General features: G+C 42.9%; 2 protein-coding genes across 3 annotated transcripts in view; both read right to left on the bottom strand.

The window, feature by feature from the left end:
* Positions 1-824: 824 nt before the first annotated feature.
* The window catches only part of NSG2 (neuronal vesicle trafficking associated 2), a 124,591-nt gene continuing 105,332 nt past the window's right edge, over positions 825-20,083 (bottom strand). Inside the window, exons 4-6 of the mRNA XM_077265812.1 lie at positions 17,015-17,125; positions 2,981-6,156; positions 825-2,046 (exon numbers count right to left, since the gene is read on the bottom strand). Coding sequence (XP_077121927.1) covers positions 5,965-6,156; positions 17,015-17,125 — 303 coding nt within the window. The 3' untranslated portion in view covers positions 825-2,046; positions 2,981-5,964. The remainder of the gene's footprint in view (positions 2,047-2,980; positions 6,157-17,014; positions 17,126-20,083) is intronic.
* Positions 7,827-11,176, bottom strand: LOC143776421 (uncharacterized). Of its 2 annotated transcripts, none has more exons than XM_077265811.1 (2): positions 11,139-11,176; positions 7,827-10,644 (listed from the first exon to the last, which is right to left on the bottom strand). In XM_077265811.1, exon 2 carries the CDS (start codon positions 10,530-10,532, stop codon positions 9,204-9,206), a length of 1,329 nt encoding a protein of 442 aa, XP_077121926.1. In that variant the 5' UTR covers positions 10,533-10,644; positions 11,139-11,176; the 3' UTR covers positions 7,827-9,203. The 2 variants fall into 2 exon arrangements, with proteins under 2 accessions (XP_077121926.1, XP_077121925.1); XM_077265810.1 differs by having other exon boundaries at positions 7,827-10,400; positions 10,524-11,170.

Below are 20,083 nucleotides of genomic sequence, written 5' to 3'. Positions count from 1 at the left end.
AAAATTAGTTTTGCTAGTATTTTATTCTAGTAACAATTTTCTCATTATGGAGCCTTACTGTCTGTATTTAAGATAATTGAGGCTGAAATGCTAAATTAAAGCACATTAGGTTAGAAATATGTAGTCACAGTTAATATGGGAATAGAGGTTTTAAAGAGTCATACAACAGTTTATTTAATTATTTTCCAAGCATTGCAAAATTACAAATTTTTATAATATACTTAATTAAGTTATTTTTCTTTCTTCTCACCCAAACACCATGTTGCAGTACAGTTTCAATACTTAGGTTATGCTCCTTTAGAAGCTACTTTCCACTGCTGCTCACCATGATCCCATACACTAGATTAAAGCAATATTAAAAAAAAGTTAATTTTCGTATCTGAGCACTAGGCTGGCGAGCAAAGATGCTCAGTCAGTGGAATTCCCATATACAGATTATTTCAATATAGTGCACCTTGCTGGGCAGCAAATGAAAGGAGCTTCTAAAGGTGCGTTAAATGGGCATTGAAATAGCTCTGCAGCATAGTGTTTGAGAGAGAAGGGAGCAAAATTAAGAATATTATAAAAAAATCATAATGTAGCAATGCCCAGAAGATAAACAAATAAAAAAGCTTTCATTCTCATATGGAAACAATATGGCTACATATTAAGAATTTTACCCATTGAGAAAATCTAGCAAATTAGCTAAAAATGAATAAGAAAAAAATCAATGTAAAAAATATCTGTTTGAATAGTATTTATCAGTATGTGTTTGACTTTTGATGTTACTTTGTGTTTCTTCTGATCAGTTCTTCATAAATAATGTATAAGCCATTAGCCACAACTCAGACACATCCAGCTTTATTTTCCTGTCAGAAAAGAGTGCAAGGATTACATCAAAATACTCCAGTCTCTGCTAGCTACTAACAAGAAACACACCACAGAATTAGAAACTACTGAAAGGGCAGATGTTAATATACATAGTGACAGGTGAGAAATAGTAGTGTAGAGACGTCCATTAGAGAATTTGGCACTATAGTCTCGGTACAGCACATACTACACCTTCATCTCAGGTTTATGGGGTACATATGGCAGCATATCACAGTTCAGAAAGCTCTACACAGTTCTAACTACAAAAGAAATGATAGAAATCTGAAGAAATACATGAAAAATCTCGAACTAGACTTATAAAAAGAACAAAACCCCAGGTTAACAAACAACAATGCATACATCATCATGATATTTCTTTTTTAGGAATGTAATGCATGTTGCGCTAGCTTAAAGGTAATACACGTGTTGGCCTAACCCTTGACTGCGAACAATATAACTGGGTGTTAATTCATTTACAAAAATGCAATTATGGCTTATGAAAATGCAATATACAAAGTCTATCTAAGCATGTGAATGTTTACTTTTCTTATGTCACAGCAACTTGCAATCATTGTAGTGACCCTTCTATTGAATACTTTAAGCATAACAGGTTTAGCAAGAATGAAAATAATGGCGTTGCCTGGAGAAAGCACCAAAAATTATTGTTATTTCTATCCTACACAAATACGTATAGGAAACGACACAGTTAGGGTATGTGCACACGCTGCGGATTTCGCTGCGGATCCGCAGCGGTTTCCCATGAGTTTACAGTACAATGTAAACCTATGGGAAACGAAATCCGCAGTGCACATGCTGCGGAAAAAAACGCGCGGAAACGCAGCGTTTTATATTCCGCAGCAGGTCAATTCTTTGTGCGGATTTGCACTGCAGATTTATCAAATCCGCTGCGGAAAATTCCACAATGGAATCCGCAGCGTGTGCACAAGCCCTAAAGCACCTCCAGGACCAAGTTATGCCTCTAGTGTAATCTTAGCACGTCATGATGTCATAGTAAACTTACATCTTTTAAGTGTTCAGTACAAATCGAGGACAACTGAAGGATACATCAATATATTATCTTATATATTCTTAGTAAAACATTTTACTTTACTCATAAAGGAGATTTAGCTGAGTGTATTGTACTCAGCCCCAAGGTGTTGTAAGTTTGGTTAAGTAGAACAATGACTCAAAATGATTCTTAGGCCATGTGCACACGTTGCGGATTTCTTGCAGAAATTTCCTGAAGAAAACCGGAAATTTTCTGCAAGAAATCCGCATTTTTTTTTTTGCGTTTTTTTTCCGTTTTTTTCGCGGTTTTTTAGCATTCTGCAAGCGTAATTAGCTTGCAGAATGCTAAAGTTTTCCAAGCGATCTGTAGCATCGCTTGGAAAACTGACAAGTTGGTCACACTTGTCAAACATACTGTTTGACAAGTGTGACCAACTTTTTACTATAGATGCAGCTTATGCAGCATCTATAGTAAAAGATAGAATGTTTAAAAATAATAAAAAAAATAAAAAAATGCTTATACTCACCCAGACATCTCATCAGCGGCGTCCGTTCGTCTTCCTATAGCTGGTGTGTGCGCACAGGGCCTTCCGTGACGTCACGGTCACGTGAGCGGTCACATGACCGCTCACGACCAATCACAGGACAGTGACGTCATCGGCAAGGCCCTTCGCCGCACATCAGCTACAGGAACCGAACGGCAGCGTGCAGCGGTGAGGCGGGAAGACATCGAGGGTGAGTATAGGACTATTTTTTATTTTATTTCTTATTTTTTGACCACTTATATGGTGCCCAGTGCGTGGAGGAGAGTCTCCTCTCCTCCACCCTGGGTACCAACCTCACATAATCTGCTTACTTCCCGCATGGTGTGCACAGCCCCGTGCGGGAAGTAAGCAGATCAATGGACTCCTAGGTGTGCGGAATCCCTGCAATTCCGCATTTTTAATGAACATGTTGCTTTTTTTTCCACTATGCGATTTTCGCAACAAAAATCGCAACATTTGCACAAAAAATGCGGAATACCTTGTAAATAATAGGAGGCATATGTTAGCATTTTTTTCGCGTTTTTATCACGTTTTTATAGCGAAAAAAACGCTAAAAATCCTGAACGTGTGCACATGGCCTTAATATGTACAGTTAAAGAGAGATGCCGGAAACAGAAAAAAGGAAATTTCATAATGTATTCCCAAATACCATAAATTGGCAAATCACACATTGTCTATGAAGGTAATTACTGCAGTACAATAAAATGGTTGCCATATTTTTACACTTAGAGAAAGCTGCCCTAGAATGTAATTAAGACAGTGTCACGATCAGGTCACGTCCTCCTGGGAGATTTGGGGTTAGAAAGTCACTACATATTGTGAATCGCAGATCTTTCATTTAGCTGATGTATTTGTGTTTCACGTTAAATGGATTTAGTTTCCTTTGATGCTGAAGAATTTAACAACCCTTTCTCTGGTTAGAGACTTGCAGCTTGATCTCACAGCTGTTCCTGACCTGGTCATTTCCTCTCCTATAAAATCTGGGCAGACCTTCTCTTCCTTGTCAGTGAAAGCTTTGCTTCCTAGCTTCTTAGAGATGTTGTGCCGAAATGGAGATTGTAGTTGCTACTGGAGAGTGTTGTTTGCTGTTTTGGGTGTATGCTTTCCTCGTTGTAATATTCCCATTTGGTTGGTACTTTCCTATCCCTCCCTGTATACCTCTCTACCTTTGGTGAGTGTTTTTATATGTTTGTTGCTTTCTGTTATCCCGGTCTGTCTTACGCGTTAATACACTGGCATTTATGTCCCAGGCCTTCTGGGGGAGAAGGAGGGGACAGCTTAGGGAATAACAGCAGAACAGTAAGGCTGGTGACCAAACCTCCTCACCTTTAGAGGTACCTTTGGGAGCATCAATTGTTAGGGCTCCAGTCCTAGGGATGGTTCAAGGCCCCTTTCCCTTATCATGTACAGCCACTACATGACAGACAGGTTCAAGTGAGCATGTGGAATAGGAAGCTCAGCAATAATCATTCATGTCTAGAAAGATGTGCTCCCTGTGGATATTCTGGTCAAATACTGGAGATACCAAGAATACTGAGCTAAGAAGAGGCTGCTCACACTGCTGTCCACCCTGTCTTTCTGATTTAATTCTTGAGATACCAAGGGGTGCTAAGGTGAAAAGAGGATGGTCACACTGCTGTCCACCCTGCCTTTCTGATCTATTACTGGATATAACAGGAGTGCTAAGGTAAGAAGGGACTGCTCACACTGCAGCCCACCCTTTCCTTCTGATCTTATTCTGTAGATAAGAGGAGTGCTAATGTAAGAAGAGGCTGCTCACACTGCAGCCCACCCTTTCCTTCTGATCTTATTCTGTAGATAACAAGAGTGCTAATGTAAGAAGAGGCTGCTCACACTGCTGTCCACCCTGCCTTTCTGATCTAATATTGGATATAACAGGAGTGCTAAGGTAAGAAGGGACTGCTCACACTGCAGCCCACCCTTTCCTTCTGATCTTATTCTGTAGATAACAGGAGTGCTAATGTAAGAAGAGGCTGCTCACACTGCTGTCCACCCTGCCTTTCTGATCTAATACTGGATATAACATGGATGCTGAGGTGAAAAGAGGCTGCTCACAGTGCTATCTACCCTGTTTATCTAATATAATACTGGAACTAACAGGAGTGCTAAGGTAAGAAGGGACTGGTCACACTGCTGCCCACCCTTTCCTTCTGATCTTATTCTGTAGATGACAGGAGTGCTAATGTAAGAAGAGGACGCTCACACTGCTATCCACCCTGTACCTGAGATTATCCTGCAAACACCAGTGGTGCTAAGGTAAGAGGCTGCTCACACTGCGGTCCACCCTCTCTATCTGATCTAATACTGGAGATAATAGGGATGCTGAGGTAAGAAAAGGCTGCTCACACTGTTGGTTGGCTGCTATGACCTGGAGATAACTTACACCACATACTTTCAAGCTAACTCCAGATCACAGCAGTGGAGCTATCTACTGCATCTGCTCACTGGCACTTGTCCTCAGATTCTAACACAGGTTTTTGTCAAGGTAACAAAATACCAACCATTTTAATTGTATACTGATTACCTCCAAAGATTTTGTTTAAAACGATATTTCCAATATTTAACTATTTTTATTCCTGTAAAATTGTTTTAAACTGGGTATAATATACCTGTCTGAATGCGACCTTAGTGTTGGCAAATCTGCACTGTGTTATAGTTACTCAGTTAGAAATGTATTAGTCCATATATGTTGATATTCCTATCTGACATCATGATCTCTATTACAAATTTTTCTATATTATATTACATTTCTGAAGTCTAGAGAAATTCAAGTATTGCTTTTCCAAATAAAGCATGACATATTCCCTTGGCTACTACTGTACAGTGAAAAGGGCCCATTAAAATGAATAATTATGATACTTATACTCCCATCAATTTCCATATATATCAATTTATTTTTGCCTACAGCTTAACACATGATGTATTCTTCTCTTCAAATGACCCAGTCCCGGAGTAGTAGTAGCAATCAATGGTACTTGCGATTTTATGATAATATAATCCATCTGAGCTTTGCTTCCTAAAGTATATATTTATGAATATAGTATCTGTAATAGCAATCCTTACATCACATAACTCCTGTATACCTACTTCTGCCTCACACCTATTGCATTTCCATAACATTGGTGAAGGTAGCTGTACATTTTATTTCTCCTGTCCATACTTTAGTGGATCTAGCTTTCCCCACACACAGCAACTCACAAAAAACAATGACTATTATAACTGAGCAATAAGCAAGCCATTCATGTGCATATGACTGCATCTTTCAACATATTAAATTTGGCAATGTTAAAAAAAAAAATATTTTTGCACTTTTTTTTTTCCTTCCTGTTTTTACATTGCAGATTGACAATAAACATTGAACATGCCTTTGTACAAGGTTGTGACTCGGTTACAAATTAACGATAACAATGCACAAAAAGGAAACATCTCGCTGTTCGTTAAAGACTCTCGCAAGTTTTTAGCTTTGCATCTGGAATGCGGCACCTCATCTGAGCTGTGGGATCAGTCTGGGATCACTGATGTCCCTTGTCTGGTTGACCTTCTAGTGACCTTCAGTTTTACTAGCCTTGGTATCATGATTCATGGATCCCGAAGAAAGCCACGGAGAGACAGATCTTGAGCTTGTTTGCTTGGCCATGCTGTAATGGCTAATTACGGTGTAAAACCTTCCTCGTGAGTTGGAATCCTGTGCAGAGTAGTAGGCATCCAGTGAGGAGGGTATGCACCTCTTATGCTGCCAATTGAAAAAAAAAGTCATTTAGGGCTTCAGGAATAGTTTACATAAATTTTGCTTGCATGTCTGGACATTAGGGCCTAAATGGAAAATTGGTGTCCACCAAGCCACAACAGCAACCCCCCCAGATAAAGTGGCCAGCACGTGCCACATCCAAAAAGTGAATGAATTAACCGGTGGCTGTGCATGTGTTTCTTTCTCTCCGCTGACTTTTATGAATGGTAAAGAAAACAATTTAGCAATGTAAAGCTGTAATAGTGCTGTAATACTGATTACATTGATACCTTTGCTATCTGCAATATTGAAATTAAAGCAGTATTGTCAAAACATACATTTATGGCCTGAATGCTTGACTGTTTTTCTTTAAAGAGAACCTGCCTGTAGGATTTTGTAAAGTAAAGTTATGGCTGTAATGACGCTGTAATACTGATTACATTGATACCTTTGGTGAAGAAATCCGCTTTGTGGTTCTTCTTTAATCACCATTTGAAGCTTTGTGATGAGCAGATGTTGGTGCACAGGGGCCGGACCGTGCACTGGGTCTTCTCCTCCCTGTCTGTGACCCTCTGCCTGCCTCCTCTGTATGAAATCTCAACAGTGACCTGTCATTCACTGACCGGTGACAGGCAGATGGTTGGGGGATCACAGACAGGGAGGAGAAGACCCCTTGGACAGTCCGGCCCTTGTGCACCGAAATCTAATTAACAGAAAGCTTCAAATGCTGATTACAGAAGAACCACAGAGCAGATTTCTTCCCCGAAAGGTATCAATGTAGTCAGTATTACAGTGTCATTACAGCCATTATAGTATAAAGGTGCCATACTGCCCATACTCACCACCAACTCAGTGTCTACACCTTCAGGGGATGTGATTGTTGCTAGATTATAAGACATGTAATAGTACCAAAATCCCAGTGCCAGTGGCCATATTGCCTTGGTGCTTACATGCTCAAGGGATGTGACTGAACTCAGGTATGTAAATGTCTATATTTTTATATTTCATGTGCAAAATTATTACCTTTCAGTGATGTTTTACCACATTTTATTATGTTATTTTTAAATAGATTTTTCATAAATAAAGATATATACTTTTGTGATGTATTTTTGTCTGTGTAGCTTCTATATTGGGAAGGTCCAACTGTATAAGGTAATGCAATATATTGGGAGCATTGACCCTACCACTCACTGTTAGCATTCCTCATTAATCCCTTTCCGATATCGGGTGTAATACTACGCCGATGATGGACTCACCGATTTCCAGGTACATGTCAATATAAACAGCAGACATGTGCCCGCAACAGCCGTGGTTGGAATCACAATCCACCTGCGGCTGTTAACTATTTAAATGCCGCTGTCAATCTCTGACAGCGACAATTAACTCGCGCTTACCAGAAGCGTGTCAGAAATCCAGCCCATTTTAGCATTTAGTGAACATGGTAAAAAAAAAACAAACAACAACTGTGGAATTACACTTTTTTTTTACAATTTCACCGCACTTGGAATTTGTTCCCGTTTTCCAATACACGATATGTTAAAACCAATGATGTAGTTCAAAAGTACAACTCATCCCGCAAAAAAATAAGCCCTCACATGGCCATTTTGACTGAAAAATAAAAAAGTTATGGCTCTGGGAGGAAGGGGAGCGAAAAACAAAAACCCAAAAAAGCCGGATTACTCACCGGTAATGCTCTTTTAGTGAGTCCACGACAGCACCCTACTGGAGAGAGGGATCCGCCCCGCAGGAACAGGAAACCTATTGAGAAATAAATGGGGGCGGTCCGCCTCTCCTCCTCAGTTTTGATTTCAGAGTACCCGGAGGACCGCCAGTATTAGGCAAATATCATTTATTTCATTGTTTAAACTTATTTGCTTATGATTAAAAGGATTTTACTCAAATAATATGCATTATATTAACATAGGGAGGGATGTAAGAGGGTGCTGTCGTGGACTCACTAAAAGAGCATTACCGGTGAGTAATCCGGCTTTTTACTCTTCGCCACGACAGCACCCTACTGGAGATCTTTCAGAGACCATCACCTAGGGAGGGGACCACCGTGCTGAGGACAGTCCTGCCAAAGTCTAGGTCAGAAGTTGACGATAGGTCTAGCCTATAGTGGTTATAAAATGTAGAAGGGTTTGACCACGTTGCCGCCTTACATATAGTTTCAATCGGGACGTCTCCCCTCTCTGCCCAGGAGGATGCCATCGCTCTGGTAGAGTGTGCCGTTATGCCTTCCGGAGGGTTTTCTTTCCTCGCAGAGTAAGCCAGTCTGATAGCCTCTCTGATCCACCGGGATAAGGTGCTTTTTGTTACTCCATGACCCTTCTTGACGCCCTGGAAGGAAATAAACAGAGCCCTACTCTGTCGCCAGCTGCTGGTCTTTTCAATGTATTTTAACACTACTCTTTTAACGTCTAGAGTGTGATATTTTTGTTCTTCAGGAGTGGATGGATTACTGAAGAAAGTGGGCAAGATTATTTCTTGTGACCTGTGGAATTTTTTTGCTACTTTGGGCAGGTAGGAAGGGTCTGGTTTAAGAATTAGCTTATCCTGAAAGGTTAACAAAAAAGGTGGATCTATAGAGAGTGCTTGGATGTCACTGATTCTCCTAGCTGAAGTCAGTGCTACCAAGAGGGCCGTTTTTAGTGATAGACATTTAATTGGTATTGAGTCTATTGGCTCGAATGGAGAGTCTGTTAGGGCTTGTAAGACTAAATTTAAATCCCAGGGTGGAATCCTAGGTATGTTAACTGGATTCATTCTTTCGCAGGCCGTAATAAATCTGGATACCCATCTATCCCCCGCGATGTTATGGCCATAGAGGGCTCCTAGCGCTGAAACATGAACCTTTAAGGTGTTTACAGTTAGACCTAGTTCTCTCCCTTTTTGAAGAAACTCCAGGATAGAATGTATCGGAATTTCTGATGTGTCGGTAGATGTATGGAATTGAAAAAATTTTCTCCATACTCTTGTATAGATTTTTGTGGTGGAGGGTTTTCTACTATGGAGAAGCGTATCAATTAAACCCCCCGAGAATCCTCTCGATCTTAACATCTGCCTCTCAAGTTCCAGGCCGTCAGGTGTAGATTGTCCACCTGAGGGTGGAAAAACGGACCCTGGAAGAGAAGGTTGGGCGTTGAGGGGAGGACCCAAGGATCTGAGACCGACATGGTCTGTAGCCATGAGAACCATGGTCTCTTGGGCCAGAATGGAGCTATCAGTACAACTCTCGCCCCTTCTTCCCTGATTTTGCGTATAACTTGAGGAAGCAATATGATCGGAGGAAACGCGTACGCCAGACTGAACTGCCAAGGGGCTTGGAGAGCGTCCAGAATGTCCGGATGATCCGCTGGAGATAGAGAAGCAAATCTCCGGACTTTTCTGTTTTTCCTTGTGGCGAAGAGATCTATCTGAGGACGGCCCCAAAGAGATATTATGTCCAGAAATATCTGCTGGTTTAGACACCACTCTCCTTGCCTCAGGGTGTGTCTGCTTAAGAAGTCCGCCTGCTGATTGCTTGCTCCCCTTATGTGCAATGCAGTAAGGGATGTTAGGTGACTTTCTGCTAGATTTAAGATTTCCGTAGCAGAAGACATCAGAGTCTCTGATCGCGTACCTCCTTGCCGATTTAGATACGCCACCGTGGTGGTGTTGTCGGACAGGACTCTGACGTCTTTCCCCCGAATCTGTGGGAGGAAATGGTATAAGGCGTATTTTACAGCATTCAGTTCTTTAAAGTTAGAGGAGCTGCAATTTTCTTCCCTGCTCCATAAACCCTGGCAATAATCGTTCCCCATATGAGCGCCCCATCCATGAGGACTGGCGTCAGTGGTTATGGTGTGAGATGGCGTTATTACCCATGGAACCCCACTCAACAAATGGTTTGAGTCTAGCCACCACTCTAAGGAAGTTAAAACCTCCTGAGATAAGGTTATTTTTGTATTTAGGTGACCAAATAACCGTCTATCCTCTTGTAAAATTTGATGTTGTAGGACTCGAGTGTGGTGTTGAGCCCATCTCACTGCTGGTATACAAGAGATAAGAGACCCTAGTAACGACATAGCTTGTCTTAGGGATATACGAGGATTAGTTATTGCGGCTAGGACTTTGTGTCTGATCAGTAGGATTTTTACCTGCGGCAGGAGACACTTTTGAGATATGGAGTCTAACTGGAACCCCAAAAACGCCTGACGGGAAAGCGGAGTGAGTCTGGATTTGTCGGTATTGATTATCCAGCCCAGGTCCTGTAGAGAGGAAATTGCGTGAGCCAAACGATCGGCACATTGAGTAACTGAATTTCCTATTACCAAAAAGTCATCCAGATAGGGCACAATCAAAGTTTCCTTCTGGCGTAGGTATGCCATCACCTCTAGCATTATCTTGGTGAAGATCCTCGGCGCTGTTGAGAGGCCGAAGGGTAAGGCCGCATACTGGAAGTGACGAACCTCGTTGTTGATTTTTACCGCCACTCTGAGGAATTTTTGGTATCTGTTATGAATGGGGAGATGATAGTAAGCATCCTTTAGATCAATGCCCCCCATCATACAGTTTGGGAAGAGGAGTTTTATGGTGGACCTAATGGACTCCATTTTAAATGTATAATTTTCAATGAATGAATTGAGTTTTTTAAGGTTTATGATGGTTCTGAAAGAACCGTCGGGCTTAGAGATTAAGAATAGGGGAGAATAGAATCCCCTACCCTCCTGTCCCACTGGCACTTGGACTAGGACCCGTTTTGATATTAGGGTTTGAATTTCAAGCTCTAAAGCCTGTTGCTGTATAGGCGAGCTGAGAGTTGTTATAATATAAGACTCGTGGGGTACACGAGAGAATTTTAATTTAATTCCATCTCGGACGATATTTAAAACCCACGAGCTAGATGTTATCTTCTCCCATTGGGTGGTGAAAAATTTAAGTCTGCCCCCAACTGGTATGTCCTCAGTATTTGTCTTTTGGGGGGTTGGGTCTTCTAAACATGGTACCTCTCTGCTTGTCGTCTTTAGGGGTCCATGTTGTAGACCTGTCCGTTTGCCTCCTTTTGCCAAACGGCCTCCTTTTAAAGGCTCTCCTGTAAAACGGAATAGAGGTTTCAGGAAAAGCTTTCTTCCTGTCCTTTGCCTTTTTGAGTATCTCATCTAAGGTTTTACCAAAGAGGTACTCACCCTCACATGGGATTGCGCATATTTTAGACTTAGATTGCGCGTCCCCTTTCCAACTCTTCATCCATAGGGCTCTTCTTGCGTTATTTACAAGGCCCGCAGATCTTGCTGCTAAACGGAGTGAGTCGGCGGAGGCGTCTGCCAGAAAGGCCGCTGCTCCTCGTATTAAAGGGATGGCTGCTCTTAGTTTTTCCCTCGAGCTTTTCTTTTCAATTTGCTGGTCTAACTGATCAATCCAGATGATCATTGACCGGGCCGCGCAAGTGCTGGCTACTGCAGGTTTGAATATCCCTGTAGCCGCTTCCCAGGAACGTTTAAGGGATGATTCAGCCTTACGATCCAAAGGATCGACCAATAGTCCCGCATCCTCCACAGGTAGAGTGGATTGTTTGGAGGTAGAGGCTACAGCTGCGTCGACCTTAGGGACTTTGGTCCAAGTAAGAAGCTCCTCGTCACTAAACGGATATTTGCGTTTTGAGGCTGAGGGTAGAAAGCCTCTCTGATCTTGCTTCTCCCACTCTCTTTTAATCAATGTTTTCACTGCTGGAATAACCGGAAAACATCTCCTCTTTCTGTCTGCCAAACCCGCGAACATTATTTCTTGCGCGGTTTGCGCACCCTTAGACTCCTCACACCCCATGGTATTTCGAATAGATTTTACCAAGTTGTCCACACTGTCCAAGGGGAAACATGAGCGTCCCTCAATCTCTGATGAGGATGATGACGCTGGACATGATGATAGGGAGGCATCTGACAGTATCGGTTGGTCACTGTCGGAGTCTGACACAAGTGTTGGCGTTTTAGATTTAGAACTACGCGGTTTTTCCTGGGTCATATTTTTTAGTTCTTCTCTAATAATGGCCCGTAGGTCCGTAATGGACACTGCTGCTCCCTGTGTTTCTTTTAAACAGTCCTCACAAAGTTTTTTGGGGTATGAGTCAGGGAGGGGCTGGTTACACAAGGCACATTCCCTGTGCTTCGTTTTTTGTCGTTTTTTGCTCTAAGCGTGTAAGTAGAGAGAGAAAGGGAAAAGAGAGAGATAGGGAGACAGCGTTAGCTTAATAGGTAGAGTTCACAACTCACCCAGTGAAGCAAATAATACCGGATCAGAAGGCCGAGATCCTGTTCTGGAACCGTCGCTTTTACGAGCGGTGTCCGAGGATCCTCTGGCGTGATCTTTGGCGGGGGGTACTGGAACTCCGGTTGTAGGGTCCATGGCACCTGGGGATGACATCTCTGCATCGCTGATTCAGCGTTAGTGAGCGCTTTAAATAGAGCGCCAAAACGTTTTTTTTTTTTTTTTTTTCTCGCGCATGCGCAGATCAGTGCCGGCTCCTCCGCCCTGGATCCGGCCTAGGCGCCCCGGAAGTCCAAGAACCACTTCCGGGGTAGCCTGTATGTGCGGCGGTCGGCGCACGCGCGGCCCGGGATTCAACGCCGGCCGCTGGAAGGTCACCTTACCCGGCTCCTGCTGCCGTACCGCACGCTGGGAAGGACGCCGGTCGGCCTTTCCCGGACCCGGCCGTCTGCCCGCTCCATCAGACGAGGGGGGAGCCGTCTAACGGAACTCCCCCGACGCTGCTTCTGAGCCGCAGCCCCTGCTGTTCTCACGGATACTGCGCAGGCGGCATGCAAGCCCAGGTATGTCTTCTCAGTAAGAGTCCTGTCGTTCCCGCAGGAACAGGAAACCTAAACTGAGGAGGAGAGGCGGACCGCCCCCATTTATTTCTCAATAGGTTTCCTGTTCCTGCGGGGCGGATCCCTCTCTCCAGTAGGGTGCTGTCGTGGCGAAGAGTAAAAACTGAAATACCCCTGGTCGTGAAGGGGTTAATAAGACAAACCTAAAATGGAATCTGGGATTCAAGTTAATTCACACTATTAACATGGTCACTCAAATAAAACTACCACAGACAAATTCTTTTGGTAAGTTAGCATTATTAATAGGATTTTTTCAAGGAGGAATAACATTTTACAGTTTTTTAAGGCAAATTGTTAATATGCATATTGAGAAACCCCTAGTACTGATGCTACAAATTCTTTTTTTGTTTGAAAGGCTCAAAATTCTGTATTCATTTTTACGGGAATCTGTCAAATGGTTTTGTTACACTAATACTCCCTCCGCAAAGCCCTCGTCCGCAAATGTGAAACAGCCTAAGAGAGCGGAGTGCGGAGGATCTGACACACATTGTCCCCGCCATGTTTTCAAAGTGTTTTCTCTGAAATCCCTCAGCATTTCAGAGTAGTAAAACATACACGGCTGTGCAACTTTGATTTATACTACCTGTGGTTTGGGTATCATGAATCTCTTGCCACATTCTCTTTAATGGGAGTATGTCAGCAGATTTGTGTCATGTAATGTGAGAACAGCATAATGTAGAGACAGAGAACTTATTTCCAGCAATGAGTAATTTACTAGGCTGTAGTTTCAATAAAAATCATTGTTTTATCAGCAGGAAATTATCACTAGATGACTAGTTGCCTTTTGTCATGTAGTCAATCACCAGCGGTGACATCATCACTGTCGGGCTGAACTGAGGTGACCTCTGGCCGTGGAAAAAAGCCAGTGATGATGTCACCGCTGGTGAAAGATGCTGCGCTCCCAGCAGCTCATTCACCAGTGGTTTTCAGTCGCATCTTGGCACCATCCTGGTTGAAAATTGTATATCCCCCAGATATGGATTATAGGACACAACGACGGACAGGTATGGGTATATTTTTGGTTTATTACTTTACTTTTATTACAGGAGATCGAGAGCGTCAGGGAATTAGGTGTGACAGTAAATATGGTTTAATTTAGAACATTAAAGGAATCTCTGCAATTTTTTCAAATAAAGGACTTTATTCTGGCCGTGTCTTTATTTAACATTACAACTATAGGATTAGTAACGGATAGGTGTCTTATAGACACCTCTCCATTACTAAGTTGTGGGCTTGATGTCACCTGAAAGGTGACATCAACCCCACAAATATTACCTCACTTGCCACTGCTACAAGGCAAATGGGAAGAGCCGGGCAAAGCACCAGAAAAGGCGTATCTAATAGATGCACCTTTTCTGGGCAGTTGCTTTTTTTAGGATGGGGGCCTATATCAATGGCCCCTTACGAGCCTGAGAATAGCAGCACCCAGCTGTGTGCTTTAGCAAGGCTGGTTATCAAAAATGGGGAACCCCACGCCGTTTTTTTATTATTTATTTAAATAATTAAAAAAACAGTGTGGGGACCCCTCTATTCTTGATAACCAACCTTGCTGAAGCTGACAGCTGAGGGTTGCAGCCCCCAGCTGTGAGTTTTGTCTGGTTTGGTTAATAAAATAGGGGGCAACCCACATTGGGTTTTTCATTCATTTATTTCCGAACGATCGCAGCTGGTGGCTGTGGAATACCCCGATCATCTGCACCTACTGTCACTGTTATTAGCGGCAGCAGGTGTTGGATGATGAGGGTGTGGGATGATGGGTGTCATTGGGACTTTAATATAACACTCATCATTCTCCTCTGCTCGCCGGTAGAGCAGGGGAGAATGATGACAGCCGGCTTCAGCATCAGCCGCCGGGGAACAGCTCTTACTGCAGTGCTTCTTCTGCAGCGCCCCAGAGTCCTGGTCGTTGCAGTGCTGTGGCTCCGCCACTAAGGGGAGCTATGGTGAGTCTGATGGCACTGAAGGAGTTCATCTGATCAGGTATCACAGACACCAATACATTTCACAGTCGGGCCTCCGGGGGGAGCTAAGGGTTCTATTCACTAGGCCACTCCCCACCATAGTGGGTAAACTGGGGGTCAGGCAGGAAGTTAGATCAGAAAGCTGACTGGGTTGGAACCAGGCAACACCTTGTGGCAGAGGGTGTTGTGGGGGAAGATACAGTAGGGTCTCTGTCAGGGGTGGGATCCTGACAGAGGCTTGGCAACTTGAACGAACGTAACGGGACCGTGCCTGCTCAGGATAGCGGCGGTGCCCAAGGAAGGACTAGAAGCGAGATAGATTGTGCTGAGTGAGAAACGAGATCACGCAGAAAGGAGAAATACCAGTAGGGGTCGTGCTGTAAGACCGAGGCAACATCCTACTGAGGCGCACTACCGGTGGCCGGAACGCCGAGGGAGTATTATAACATTCAGCTTCAAGCAATACTTCAAACAGCGGCAGGACAGTCAGTCTAAGGCGGGCTGTCTAACTTAAATCACCTATGCAGTCTTGGGGGGCAACTTGTGGAGAGGGGCGACTCTAGGGTCCCGGAAGAGCTCCGAGCCTACCCGTCAAACGGGTGCCGTCTCAACCAGAACACCAGGGAGGGACGGAGAATTAGCAGAACATCATCTAATTGAGTTGTGAGGGAACTTAAGAAACAGACACAACAGTTGTGGGGACTTTCCGTAAGCACAGCAGGGAAGGACCGCAACACATAGCGCTAGAAGGAAGGCACCGATTTCCACCTGTGAAGAGAACTCTGGAGGTGCCATTGGACCGGCCGGACTTGCGCAGCCTGGTGAACTGTATTCTGGACTGAGGACCCAGAGATCTTCAGTAAAGAGGTAAAGAGACTGCAACCTGGTGCCTCGTTATTTACTGCACTGCACCACTACAGCCTCATCACCATCATCCGTTGTACCTATTTCACTGTGCGCCCCACGGCAGGGTCACGGACCGGGGCCTAGCCGCCGTGACAACCCCAGAGCAGAGACCCAGAGGCCCGGTACCGGGTACCCCTCGGCCCTGCGGCAGTGGGGGCGCTACACTTCCCCGGACACGGATATCTCTGGTACCATTTTTTCCGGTACCGGAAATATACGGACGTGTGAAACTGGCCTAAAGGAGTTTTCCACTATTAGTAGCTGCATCGGTGACAGTATATCTGCCACTGCAGATGGCACAAGCCATTGAGCTTAGTGATTAGCTGCGCAGTGATGTGTGCTATTGACGTGACCTCACTGCTGCAGCCAACACACAGCAGAGAAGCGATGGAAAGCCGGCGCTGGACCTGAGGAGGGTGAGTTCTATCTAATTTTATTATTTTATCACAAAGGCTGAAAACATAAAAGTTGAAAACTCTTTTTAATGGAAATCTGTCTAATAGTATTTGCTATGGAATCTGGGAGCATTATTATATAGAGGCAGCTAACCTGATTCCAACGATGTGTCACTTACTGGACTGGTGTAGTTGTGATTGAATCCCTGTTTTCTCTAACCCCACCCACACCCCTGATTGGCCGTTTCCTGTGTACACTGTACATTGGTGGCAAGCTGCCAATCAGTGGTGGAGGCGGGGTTACACAGATTAGCTGAACTTCCATGCATCTGAGACCTAGTACTGCAGTGATAATCTCCTGCTGATAAAATACTAATTGATTTGAAACTACAGAAATATCCTGAACAAGAGACATATCCATGGAATCAGAGTCTCTGCCCCTACATTATTCTGCTCTCATACTAAATAGCAAAAATTTGCTGCCATATTCCCTTTAAGAAGTGAATAAAGATTATTAAGTTCCAGTGCAAAGGAACAATACATATCTAGAGCCAGATTTCAGGTATGATGGAATTACCTAGCTAATGATAAGTCCTTTGGTTATTTACAAAACTATACTTAGGATTACTGTTCTTATTAACGATTTAATAGATTTTTTTATCCCTAAAATATGTCTGTCATTTTTAATTTTTAATACGTTAGCATTTAATTTTTTTGATAAACCGGAATGATAGCATACCTTGTATACAAATCCATCTGGGCAGCTGTGATCATATGTGAAGGCTTTGTAGACCACAAGGAATACTATGCACGCAAGAAAAGCAAGTGCCAGGCTTATTAGGATGGTGACCTAGAGGAAAAAGAAGTAGAGTCATAAATAAAAATGTATTTTTTCCAACAAAATAAAAAAAACCTATTCATTGCAAAAAAAAAAGTGATCTGCGCAGTCCTTAGGATCCCGTTGACGTATTAATTAGAAAAAACTTCAATGGGAAAGATGTTGTTTTCAAGAGTCTGCTCTGCCCCTGGGATACGAAAGGACACTATAGTACTGAAAGGATTACCATCGAGAGGAGGGAAATTGACAGCTTCCCTTTTGTAGCTCCTAAGAATGAAGACAAGTAAACATCATTAGGACCTGAGAGCTCTTCTGATCTTCCTGGAACCTGACATCACGTCTTTCTCCGCATGGCCTTTTGATAATGCATCATGAATGAAATTACATAGCGCATCTCTAGGTTTTTGAAGGGAAAAAAAGCTTTTCAAGGAGATTGTACTTTCAGTACATCTTCGTAAGCGTAGAAGAATCAAGAGATTACATGTAAACCCGCAATCCCCCCACCTCCACCGAATGCGCCATAGTTACATCACTGTATGATGTATTTCCAGAAGTAGTACCAAAGTTATGACTAATCTTCACGAGTTGGGTTACATTCAATTTTAATATTTAAAACCCATGTAACGCTGTTCATTGAAACGTACGTTACTTGCTTTTTAGAGTTGAGCTAATTTTTCAAATTCCGGTTCCAATTACGATCAGCGTCAAATATTGGAGTCAGCCAAAATAATTAGAGTCAATGGGAGTAGAAATGAACGAATATGTTCAGAATCGATCGTCAAACATAAATTCGGCACACATAGGGTACCAATCTGGCACCAATATGGAAAATTCAGAATCGGCGACTGATTCCGAACATATTCGCTCAACTCTACTGCATTTTTCAGCTTTTCTGCAGTCCAGCCACCGAGAACCCCATTGACAACATTTACAGAACAGGTCAGTCCCATTTTTGTTGGATAATTCATTATGTCTATGAGTGATACTAAAACAGCTGAGTGCAGGACTCTAATGTTTGGGTCTCTAATTCCTTTTTTAAAGAATATGGACACATTCGGGGGCATTTTTTTCTAAAATGCATGTATTTTGAGTTAAAATAATTCTCGCAATAGGGTTTCATAAAAAACGTTGCACCTTTCAGCTTTTTAAGGCTGTTAGTTTTTCTGTACATTGCTGGCTGCAGAATCCATCACTAAGCTCATTCTGATGTTGAGTTTGTAACTTTTTTATTCTGTCTTTCATAGAGATCCTCTCATCTGGTTTTTGACCAAAGACCACATCAAAGGGACACTGAACATTAAGGTGGTTATATATCATCAGTGATGTTCAGAAACAAAGCAAAAAAGAGTTGGAAACTCAAGTTAGAATTAGCTTACTGATATAAACTCAGTTAAAGGGTTATTCCTGTCTCCAAGATCACAATATGTAGTAGGTGTAATAATAATATTAGCAAATATGTCCAATTAGAAGGGTAGCATAGTTCTTCTGATTCGCTATCTCTCTTTCCTCATGTACAGGGTATTGCAAACATTATGCATCCATGGTTACGACCACTGATACAGTGACAGCTAGCTGCTAGTGGTCATAATCATGGACACCTAAGGTCCTGCAATGCCTGCACAAAAGGAAAGAGACATAAAGAATCAGAAAAAACTACAACATTTCTAAATGGAGATGTGTGCTATTATGATTATTATTATTACACCTACTACATATTGGGATAGGATCTTGGAGATGGGAATACTCCTTTAACTCATTCTGCAGCTAGCAATATATATATTGCACTTTACAGCCATCATCATCCTCACTGTCCCCATTGGGGCTCACAAGCTAAATTCCTTAGGCCAGTCTCACACGTCCAGATAATTCCGGTACCGGAAAAATCAGTACCGGAGTTATCCGTGTCCGTGTGCTCACGTGGCACATCAGTGTGGCACACATGCGGCAGCCGTGTGCCGCCCGTGTGCCGACTGGGTACCACACGGACCGTGCAGGAGACAGCGCTACAGTAAGCGCTGTCCCCTGCTTTGGGTGCTGAAGCCGCCATTCATTTCTTCTCTCCAGCAGCGTTCGCTGGAGAGAAGGAATGAAAAATTATAGTTTTTTTTATTTTTTGTGCTTTTGAAATAAAGTTCCCGGTAACCAACCCCCTCCCACCACCTGTGCGCCCGCCCGCTGGAAATGAAATACTCACCCAGCTCCCTCGATGCTTCCTCTCAGCATCGCAGCTTGTCCTGTATGAGCGGTCACGTGGTGCCGCTCATTACAGTGATGAATATGCGGCTCCACCCCTATTGCTAAATTCTAAAGAGCGAGAAAACAAATATGTTGCTTTTCACCACAGTACCAGCGTTGCCAACTTGATTTTCTTATTTTCTGGACAGCTTACTGGACACATTCGAAAACCATAATAAATGATAAAGATTATACTGTAGGTGATACCTGTCTACAGACCATAATTCTGGTATGAACTGTCAGCTGCATTCACTGTAAACCGTAAAATGATGATAGCTACAATAAAATAACACAGGTCTGCAAGGGTAAAATTGTTTGAAAAAGAAGTGATTTTTATGTACTTTCGATCACTGAACTCAGTAAATCTATAGAAAAATTTCATCACATACAGTTTTTTCACAAACGCTGACTCCATAAGCTTTTTCTTGCACCATACTTTGTGTGATCATTGGTGGATGATTTTGGTGTCATTGGATTGGTTTCAAATTGATGCATGCTGTGCTCCGATTGGCTGCTGTGGGCAGAAAAGATTTTCTTAACCCAGCTTCCAAAGAGTGTAGTGGTGTCCATAGCATCCAACCATAGCATATTTTTTATTTTATTTTAGCAGTATAAGAAATGAAAGCTGTGCAGTGATTGGTTGCTATGGGAAGCAAAGCCAGATCTTCTTTTAGACAGTTCATAAGAGTGTGGTGGTGTGCTTACCACGATTCCTGTCAGTATTTACTTGTTGTG

This window comes from Ranitomeya variabilis, chromosome 5 (assembly GCF_051348905.1).
Source record: "Ranitomeya variabilis isolate aRanVar5 chromosome 5, aRanVar5.hap1, whole genome shotgun sequence".
NCBI classification, from domain to species: domain Eukaryota; kingdom Metazoa; phylum Chordata; class Amphibia; order Anura; family Dendrobatidae; genus Ranitomeya; species Ranitomeya variabilis.
The sequence above is the reverse complement of the archived record's forward strand: the minus strand, read 5'-3'. Positions and strand labels throughout refer to the sequence as shown.